At 25.7% G+C, this 11295-nt stretch overlaps 1 protein-coding gene across 6 annotated transcripts; it reads left to right on the top strand.

The window, feature by feature from the left end:
• Positions 1–2038: 2038 nt before the first annotated feature.
• Positions 2039–9218, top strand: LOC112707856 (putative EG45-like domain containing protein 1). Of its 6 annotated transcripts, XM_072201519.1 has the most exons (6): positions 2122–2184; positions 5007–5171; positions 6674–6774; positions 7884–8032; positions 8102–8402; positions 9019–9218. In XM_072201519.1, the coding sequence occupies exons 4-6, from the start codon at positions 7900–7902 to the stop codon at positions 9023–9025; spliced, it is 441 nt and encodes a 146-aa protein (XP_072057620.1). In that variant the 5' UTR covers positions 2122–2184; positions 5007–5171; positions 6674–6774; positions 7884–7899; the 3' UTR covers positions 9026–9218. The 6 variants fall into 6 exon arrangements, with proteins under 6 accessions (XP_025615645.1, XP_025615644.1, XP_072057619.1 ...); XM_072201518.1 differs by lacking the exon at positions 5007–5171 and having other exon boundaries at positions 2117–2184; XM_072201521.1 differs by lacking the exon at positions 5007–5171 and having other exon boundaries at positions 2121–2184; positions 8108–8402.
• The last annotated feature ends 2077 nt before the right edge of the window (positions 9219–11295 follow it).

Here is an 11295-nt window from a genome sequence, read left to right as displayed (position 1 = left end):
GAAAGATGCCATAAAATCATAATTGAAGGCATTAGAAGATAACAAAACCTAGAAGATCACTACATTGCCAAAGAGAAAGAAAGCAATCGAATACAAATGGAATCTTAAAACAAAATACAAGTCAGATAGGACAATTGAGAAACATACAGCAAGAGTAGTAGTATATATATTAAGTGTGTATATATATAAGCTTATAATTTGTTATTAGTGTTGATAGATGGCAACATTTGATTACTTATTAGTTCCAAGTTTGTTAGGATTAGCTAAGCTTCTTCGTTAAGTTAGAAAGTTAGATATTTGTTACTGTATTAGAGAGGCTAAGATTCTTCCTTAATAATAATTTAGTTCTTATTTTCTCCAAATTTTCTCTCATCTCTAAGCATGCTTTCTCTTTCTCCTTTTTTCTCTCATCATCAAATCTGTAGTTTGAAACAAGATTTAATGAATTTAATAAATAATATTTAATATTTTAATTTATTGACAGTCTAGTTATTAGTAACATGAAATTTTTATTTTGAGCAATGCTAGGGAACCAAAAGGTATTAGCAAAAAACCAACTAAATATATTTTGGTGAATCTAAAATCTCTACGAGTTAATATACATGGATGTTTCTTCTGCTAAGTATCAGAATGTTTCTTTTTCATACTAAATAGATGTTCTTTTGTATATTTTTCGAATTTTTTTGTATTACAAATGTGAATGTCTCTATTTCTTTAAGAATTTCATAATTTTTTAAAATTTTATAAATATTTAATTATTTTTGCTAAAATATAGCTGAATATTTCTTTTGTTAAGTATTAAGATATTTTTTTCATATTAAATAAATATTTTTTATATTTCTGTAATTGTTCAAGGACTTCTTTTGACTAAGATCAAATGTGTAGTTTGCAGTCTCTTTAATCATCAAAACGGTATCTAATATTCCAAAACGCAAATGTCGATGTTAGAAGACACGGGCATGTGTGCTAAAGGATGCTGAGCCAAACTTTGTTGAACTGGTTGCAGGGTAGAACGAGTGGTTAATTGGGCCAGGTTGTTGATTGGGATTATAAACCGGCTGCGGTTGGATAGGAGGGGTACCTTGGCCCTAAACAGGGGAAGCCATATGCAGTTTATGTCATTGCTTCCGGTCGAAGAAGTTAGTAGAGGTGACGAAGATGTGTAGGAAGATGAAGAGAATGGTGCCGGAGATAGTGGAGGCCGCGATGAGGGTTTATGCGGAAAAGAAGAGTGTGGTGGAGGTGTTGCAAGCGATGCAGGAAATAGAGGCAGGCGATGAAGAGATTCTTCTTCGGTTACAAGCAGGTTGTAGCGGCGGTGATGGGGAGTGCGGAGGCTGGCGGGAACTGAGTTGGTTCCGGCGACTCGCTGATAGAAGAGGAGTGGGTCACGGTGGGGAGGCGGAGAGGGATTGTTGGAGGTAGGTAGGTTAATGTGAGAGAGAAGAGGAACATTTTTATAGATTTTAATTAGATTTACTTAATCTTTTAAATTTTTTAAATTTAAAATTTAAAAAGTTTAAAATTAATTAATTATTAATATAAATTAATGTAATTTTGTTTAGTTTTTTGCTAATAACTTTTTGGTTCTATATACTTTTTCTATTTTTATTTAGGATTATTTTAGCATGATTATATTATAATGAATTAATGACTACTATGACTATAATATTTTAAAAAGTATGGCTAAAATAAAAAAAATATATTTTTTATTGTTAAACAACATTTTTAAATAGTGTTACTTAAACAAAAATGTTACTAAAATATAAAAAAAAATATTATTTTAATTTTAACAATACTTATATAATCATCATATAGTATATATAGTCATATTAGAATTCATGTTTTATTTATTGACGAGAAGGTTGCTTCAAAGGAGTTCAATAAGTAATCATTTGTTAAAAGAGGTTGATTGTGTACACTTGTTCTTTTTAAAATACGTAGGGAGTTCATATACATTAATTGTTTCTTTACGCTGAATTTAACCCAATAACACAAGAAATGACCAAAAATTAATTGAGTCAATTGCTTTTCAGTTACTTCTCATAAACCTTGAATCACTATCCTTCTATTCTATCCATTACTATTTAATGCCTTGTTCTTCATGGAAAATTTTGTGAATGGCGATTTCATTGTATTCCTCTCAAGTCTCATAAATTTGAAGGCATCACCACCAATAATCAGGTACGTGTAGGTTTTTTTTTTTTTTTAAATGAATGTATCATATATATATTCTCTTTATTGTATGATGATCGATGAAAATATAGAATAGATATAGCTAACCAAAATATATATATATATATATATCAACGAAATTAAAGCATAGAAAAATCGATACATATATATGTATGGATGAAAATATAAAATACATTTGTGTCAATGAATCAAGCACACAGGAAAACTATACCGGTTATTCACCAACTTATATATAAAACTAAAAAGTAGTTTAAATATTTAAAAATTCTATTGAATTGAGGTTCAATCAAGGTAGTTCAACCAATTATTATATATATTAATTAATTTATATTTTGTAATTTTATGGACCTTTTGGATCATTCTGTGGCAGTTATTTCAGCCCCTGCTTCTTAGCGCATATATTAAGATTACTGTTAGTAGAAATTTTTTAATTTTTTATATTAATAAATACACAATAAATATATTAGAAGTTAAATTTTACTTCTTTTAAAAATATTTTTAATTAATTTATTCTTGTAAAACACATATTAGCTAAACTTATACTAATTAAGTAATTATAGTATTAGGTATTTTTAGAAACGATAATGTTAAAAAATTAAAAAAATTAAAACTTGTTTTATTTAATATTTATTAATTATTGTTAGAATTAATAAATATTAAATAAATTATAATTATTTTTTATTATAAAATATTTTCGATTTGATAATAAGAGTGGTGGCATGCATGCAGGTCTCAACTTCCAACTACAAGCGGGCCGTTGCCTGCATTTAAGATCTTTAATTTAATTTAGACTATGTCAATATATTTTAAATCATTAACCATATTTGTTAAAAAGAACAACAACTCAGGTTTTTTTTTTTTATGACTTAAATAAATTAAAGAAAAGACAACAACTCAGTTTTCGATTACTCTAGAAGACGGCTGCATCTTTTGTTAGCATATTATATATGCCGTTAGAGATCAAATAGAATTTTCCAACGACACAAAACAATAGGCGATTTGTCCAATTCATAGTTCACTTGTTAAATACCTTTTCCTAGTATTAGGGGACATAGCCGGAAAGTGGAAACTTTTTGAATTGTTTTTGAAGTAAAAAAAATATATATATTATTAAAAACTTTTAATCGAATTTAATTCAACCCAAAGGACAGCAAAATCGGCTTTTTCATTTTTTTAAAATAAATTAAAATTTTAATTAAGGTTTAGAAGATAAAATGTGACTAAGTTTAATATAAGTTTGATGTTAAAATAATGATAGGTTAAAAAAATTTTCTATTTCTAAAGTTTTTCAAAAATTTTAAAAATAGTTTAATATCTAAAATTATAATGGAAACATATTTAAATTTTTTCGGAAGCTTTAGAGTTAGAAAAATATATTTTACCTAATAATTTTATCATATAAATGTTTGGATTGAATATAATTGGTTTAAAGTTTTTTCTCAAAATTCAATCCAATATATACAATTTGTTAGTGAGATAAGCCGTAAAATATTCTTGAAGTTACACCCGAATTTTATAGCAGTCCTTGAACTTAAAAGTTACTTATATTTGTCCCTAAAATTGCATTCCGAGATTCAGATTCATCTTTTTGGCACATTTTGTCCACCTGACATCACCGAAAAGTTGATCTAGACTCCTCTATGACACGTTGGTTAAGTAACAGCTAGTTGACATAGATTAGTTAATTTTTATGGTGCAATTTGGTTCTTAAATCAAAATTAAAAATTTTAATCCCCAAATTTAATCATTATTCTCTTCTCTATATTAATCCCTCTTTTTTTTTCTACAGATCTTCATATCCAAAATTCACAAAATTTTTCTTTTTGTTTATTTTTAGTTGAAGTATCTTATAACAATAACAATAATTATAGTCTTCTTAACAACTATTATTTTAACAAATTTAACTGTTTTTATCCCTTTTTTCTGTAAGAAATATGGTGAGATTATAACATAAAAAAAGTTATGTGATATATATAATTAAAAAAATAATGCAAATTTTAGTTTCTAAAATTGTGAACGTTCATAAAAATTTGTTGACTTTTAAAAATGATTAAATTGATTCCTAAATTTATAAATTATGAATCTCAACTCATCTCTAATACTAATATAAAATGTTAAAATGTCAGCTTGAAATTTGTAAATAAAAAGATGATATGATTAAAATTTTAATATGATCAAATTAGTGTCTTAAATTAGTTAATTATATTTATTTTGCTTAATTATTTTTTTATTAATTAGAGACTAAAATAATAAATATTAAATTAGATAAATTTTTGTTATTTTTTATTTCTCTATATTACCTTTAATTAATTTGAAATATCTATTTAATTATAATAAAATCTTAGACACGTCATTTTAATAGAGATGTCATACAATTTGAAATGATATAATATAACAATTTATATTAATATTATGTGAATGACAGTTAAATTAGGATGATGCATGATTATTTTGGAACAGGATTCGAAAAGAAATGTAATGTAGTATATAATAATAACGATGTAACTTTTTAATTCTGTAAATACAAGATATAGATTTTTGTTAAATCATATAAAAATATAAAATTAAATTTTGTAAAATATTTTAATTAAACTAGAGTTAAATGAGTGCATAAAATGTTAAATACAAAGACATAGTATGTGACTTTTAATTAATAAAATATATGCGTACTTTTAATGAAGTTGTAATTTGTAGTCTCTTTCACATCCATATGGAGAAGAGAATAGAAGAGAAGAAAAGAAAGGGGTTACTACTATAGAGAAGATAATACTAATTAAATTTGGGGATTAAAATTTTTAATTTTGATTTAGGGACCAAATTATACCATAAAAGTTTACTAATTCACGTCAGCTAGCTGTTACCTGGTCAACGTGTCACGGAGGAGTCCAGATCAGCTTTTCGGTGGTGCCAGGTAGACGAAATGTGCTAGAAAGACGAATCTGAATTTCGGAGTGTAACTTCAAAGATGAATATGGGTAACTTTTAAATTCAAAAATTATTATGAGACTCGAATGCAACTTTAAAAATCACTCTAAGACTTATATCATTTGTTAGCATTTAACAACAAAACTCAATTCAATCTAACTTATTTTGGGTTTGACCTTTTTCTAGTTCAAATAATGTTAGGTGGCCAATATTTTTAGTAAAAGAAAAAAATTAATTAGTGTAAATTACATGAATTGTTTTAATTGAATTGATTTGGATGGTGAACACCCTAAAGAAAACTATACTAAAATTTGTCCTTTGCATAAGTATTTTGTATTGGATAATTGATTATTGTGTGCCTAATTTTCTTTTTCTAGTTGAAAGTATGTCCTTAAATTGCTGCATTATATACGCCTATCCTTGCTTACTTCAAGGCATTTTTTTTGCAAGATAATTTAACGGAGAATTTTTTTTTTCTTTTTATACCGTTTGACAATCTTAGGATGCTAAAAATTTAATTGTAAAAAGAGCATACCAGAACTTTAATTTTATATAAAAAAAATATTATTTTAATAATTTTTTAAAATTCTTTAATTTATCTTATATATGCAAACAAAGTTTTTAATTTTATATAATTTTAATTTACATTACAGAACTAATTACTTTAAAAATTATCACTATCTATGTATGCAAATGATTTATTGATATTAAAAAGGATTTTGCTATCTGCACTTTAAGATAGCATTTGTTTTGAGGTATTGAAATAGATACTAAGAGATCTAGTATCGTGTTTGTTAATTCAAGACTGTTACTAAAATTTCTGTTTTTATTTTTAAAATTTTAGTATTTCAGTATCTCAAAAAAGTAGAAATATAAGGAATTAAAGTTTTTAGAGATAGAGACTAAAACTTTAATAATATTTTATATTTAAAATACTTTTATTTTAATTAATTAATTTTAATTTTATTTTTTGTGTAAATTAAATTAAAATTTTATTTTTATTTTAATTTTTGTCTTTTATTTTATACCAAATAAAATATTAAAATTTATTTTAATTTCTGTCATTTTAGTCTCTATCTTTTAATTTTAGTCTTTTCATTTCTATCTTTCTACCAAACAGCGGCTTAAGAGTATACCGTGATGATAACAAAATCCATATTAAAATTATTTCCTTATTAAAAAGGGATACATGTTTTAGGGCTTGAATAATGGTGTCCGTAATGGTTGGCATTGAATTGGCCGACAAATTCTTTGACCTTCTTTTAGGGTTGACTTTGTTTTTGGTTGAGAGTTGAGACAGGTGGGTCACGGAAGGAATGTGAAAATCTTAGACTTCACAGTTTTTTTTAACCGAAGAGCCACATTCGAATCCGTCATTTTTAAATGATAATTAAGAGATTATACCATTTAAATTATAATTCGTTAGTTTTAACTTTTAAATATATTCATATATCAGTTACCATACGAATACCATGACACATATGTTAATAAATATTTTTTTATTTTTTATTATTTAATTAATAAAATTGATACACGTTCATGATTTAATTAGATACACAATAAAAAAAAGGCATGACAGGTGATCTACTTAGATGGCTATCTGTATGCTTTGTTTGAAGTAGCATTATGGTGTATTGAGAAATGCTAGAAACGGTAAGTTATTTTTTAAATTAAGTTTAATCAAGTTGTTTATGTATTTTTATTTTTTTAATTAGTTTTATCATGTTAATAAATTATTATTAGATCAATTTAGTTGAACTTAATATTAAGATGACTTAATCATATAGCACCATCGATTTAGCGCCGATTAATTCGATACGATATTTAAAATATATATCAAGTTTGATTTTTACGATATTAAATTTAAATAAGAAATAAGACGACAATTTTTTTCTTTAAAAAAATGTATTGATATAAAATAACATATAAGGACAATAATAATTTAGATATGACAATTTTCAAGAAAACACGGAAAAAACTGAAAAACAACTAAATTCGAAAGACAACAAAACACATAAAGTAAGAAATTGGCAAATACAATAGTTAGCCACTAAGCTAGAAGAAAATGCAAAAAGCCTATTGTAACAAATTTCTTTCAAAACAGCTATACTTAATTATTTATAGGAGGTGACTTCCATAAACATATTAAAAATGTCCTTTTTTTTAAATATTTAGATGAATTATGATATTATTGGACATCTTTATTAAATCGGTTAATAATTTATTTTTTAATAAATTAGAATAAAATCGGTTTATTATAGTAACAATAATAAATTTAATTGTCCGCATTATAATTATTAGACCCGATTTGATCTGATCGATTTACACAATTTAAATCGAATCATGTTTAAATTTTTTTGATAAAAAGATAAATATATCCCTAATATTTGTTTTAAAAAAAACCCATAATTCAGTGAATTATGTAAATTAACTGGTTCGACCAATCTGATTATAATTGAGTTTATTATTATTGTTATAAAAAAAATCGATTTTATTCTAGTTTATTAAAAAATTTAAAAATAATCGATTCATTAATACATCAAATAATAATACGACACATAAATATATTTACAAAAAGATATTGTACCGGGCATCCTCCTTACTTATATTCTCTCGGATTATTTTACTCTTCCTTGACGTTAAAAACGAAGTATTAATTATTGATATACAATTCTAGCTTCTAGATACAGTGATACAAACTCTATAATTTAGAATCATTTTTAACAATTATTCTATAACTGATATCTTAAATGGTTTCACAGCATTATTTCATCAGCTATGCCTATGCACAAGCACAAGGTTTCTGTTCATCTTCTATCCTTCCAGGCCCTCGTTTTTTTCTTATCAATTTTCATTCACTTCTCTCATTGTGATGTTGGCACTGCTTCTCACTACGGTCCTCCCTTTTTACGTAAGTTCCACTCTCCCATTTATTTCCCTTTTTAATGATGAAAAAGATCTGATGGGTGTATGTGGTCAGCCACAGCATGTTACGGTAAAGACGCATCAGAGTTTCCATCGAGCAACATGTTTGCATCAGCAGGAGAAGGCATATGGGACAATGGTGCTGCATGTGGTAGGCAGTATCAGGTGAGGTGCATCAGTGCAGCCGCACCTAGAACCTGCATTCCTGGCCAGTTGATCCAGATCAAGATCGTCGATCGCGCGCAATCAACGGTCTCTAGGCCTTCCAGGGCTGGAACTTCCATGGTCCTCTCCACCACTGCATTCCAGGCCATTGCAAATGCCTCTGCTTCTTTGATCAACATTGAATTTCAACAGTTAGTTCAATTAACCTTATCTTTAAGTAATTAGGTTAAATATTATAAAAACGTCCTTATATAAAAATAATAGTTGAAAATACTTTTAGACAAATTTATAAATATTTTTATTATTTTAATACGTATAAATCTTTTAATTATTATTTTTTATATAAAAATATTTTTATTTAAATTAACCACCATATTAGTATTACTATGTCTTTGTTCCGTGTTGATCTTGTTTTGCTGAGTTGTTGGCAATATCTCAAGGTTGGATGTAGAAATTCAATATTCAAATATTTAATAATGATGTATGACTTAAGATTTTTTTGGGGGATAAGGTTGGTATTTGGTACAAACTCTATTAGCTTTAGCTTTAAAAAATATGATATTAAAAACTCTTGTTCTTCAGGCTTCTACTCGTTTTCTTTTTGTCTAATGAGTGGAGGGAGTTTTCTTATCTCGTTTGTTTGTATTAATTTGTTGATTAAATGTTCTTTCGAACAAAACGTTCTTTCACATTTTAAAAATTTTTAATTATTTAAATAATTAGTTTAAGTGATTTTTAACGTATCACTGAATTATTGTATATAGGAGCTTTAATATTTATAATTGTTATTTGTAAACTTTTTTGCAGGGTTTAATTCGAAGGTACAAACTATCATCAAAGAATTGCCATTCCTTTATTAGTTATAAGATAACGGTATCTTTGTTAATTAGAAAAGGATTATGCATATGCAACTACTAAAAGATGTTGTCAAAGTCAATGCAACGTACATGTTTAGATACATTTGTTTATCTATATATAAAGCAATATCCCAATTATTTCTGCTATAATTTACATTTGAATATCCTAAGCATGCATGATTGATGCCACTAATGATTGTCAAAATAGCTAATAAAAAAATATTGTCAAATTATGGTACAAATAAAAATTAATAAAAGTGTTTACAAAATGATGTCTACAACTTTATGAACAAAAAATTGAACATTTACTCACATTTGTTTTTATTTTTTTTCTCCTTTTTTCAAAAATTGCGGCTACGGTACGGGCTGGTCGTAATTGTTTGTTTGGTTCAAATACCAGAAAAAAAGGAAAAAGATTCTCTCCAGTTTTTTTAACAATTGATAGAATTCAGTGTGATCTATCACCTTTAATTCTATGAGTGGGTCCAGAAATAAATAAGAGAGAGAGTACAATAAATGGTTAGATTGAACACTGGATATCATCCAGTTTTTTTCTCACTGGAAAAGATCCACTCCCAAAAAAAATTGGTTGACCAATTGCAGAGTTGCTTTTATGATTATGGTGACCAGAAAGAAACCATGAACTCAAGTTTCTAGAGTATATAACGGCTAAAATTTTTAGATATGGATAATTTTAATGTAAAAAGTAATTATTTTAATTATATAAAAAAAAACGTTATTGACATTTTGTAAACACTCACAATAATGTTTAACGTTTAGTTTAGATTATTTTTAAAAATTTTATTACTCAGAATTCAATATATAAAAATAAAAATTCGTATATAACTGCATATTCTAATTATTCACCCCTTATTTAACAAAAAGTCTTCCATTTAATATTATTGATTAACATCTCCTAATTTTGGTCCAAGAATGAATTGTTCACCTCCATTTAGATTCAGTCATATGGGTACACAAAAAATAATAATCAACTAATTATTATATATAAATACATATTTTATATAAATTTAATTTTGATGCATTGTCAATATAAAATAATTTTATATATGTATTTAATTATACAATATCACATTAATATAAAAATAACTACTTTTTTTATTGATAACATAAATAATTGTCCAAAAGAACGAATGTGATTATACAATGTATTAAAATTAAACTCATTTAATATTTAAGAATTTTTATTATATTAATATAAATAAATTTGATTATTAATTTATTATAAATTTAATTATTCTATTATACCGAGAATTTTAAGGCATTATATTTTTTATTATAAAAATCTTTGTTTTGTCTGAAAAAAAATGTATTGCTGTTGGTTATATTAGATACTATTATAGCTTTTCTAGAAACATTGATAAGTTCTTTTTAACCTTTAATAAACAATTCTGAGTAATTTTAAAAATTAAAATGAGTAAATAGGATATTATTACCCTATTTAATGTATTAATTTTTATTTTTATATTTAAAAACCTTTATTATTAAAATTATAAAATACTATCAAATCTTGGAAGTTATTGAGAAAGAAGAATAAGAAAAATGATCAAGAATAATATTATATAGCTTATTTATAAGGTAAGAAGAAAATACATCTTTTTTATTGGAAAAGGTAGTTAATCAAGCATTTCTCTATCCTAAAAGGGGTCGAAAAAACACTTCTGTAATTATTGGCTCAAATCATGTTGGAAATTGGAATTCAATTTGTGTGTTTGGTTTTTTAATAGTCTCCTTTAATTTGATGTTCTTCTTAGTATCACTATTCAGACTACAAAACTCTTCAGTAAGCACTCAAAGGATAATAATGATATTATTCAAATTAACCTTGTAGATGAATGTAACATAAATTTGGTCTTTTTTTCCTAATAATTAGCAATAATGTATTTTCAATGGGAAGAACACATGTGAAAGTTTGTGAATTATTAAACACTTACACCAAGACCTACTCATGCATTACACAGAAACAAAAGTCACATAAATCTTATTCTATATATCTACCTCTTCATATTTACCTTACATCCTATGCAATATTAACACACCCTCCACACGCCACAGCATATAAAATCTTTCATGTACTATCTGGTTTTACATATTCTACACCTTTATTACTCCTTTTTCTATAGAATTTCTGTTAATAATTCTTCACTCTCACCGATATCATTGTCTTTTTCTCACACACATATAAGTTTAGTAAAGCTAATTATAAAAA

This window comes from Arachis hypogaea, chromosome 8 (assembly GCF_003086295.3).
Source record: "Arachis hypogaea cultivar Tifrunner chromosome 8, arahy.Tifrunner.gnm2.J5K5, whole genome shotgun sequence".
Classification (NCBI taxonomy): domain Eukaryota; kingdom Viridiplantae; phylum Streptophyta; class Magnoliopsida; order Fabales; family Fabaceae; genus Arachis; species Arachis hypogaea.
Note: the sequence above shows the minus strand (reverse complement) of the source record. Positions and strands in the feature narration are given on the sequence as shown.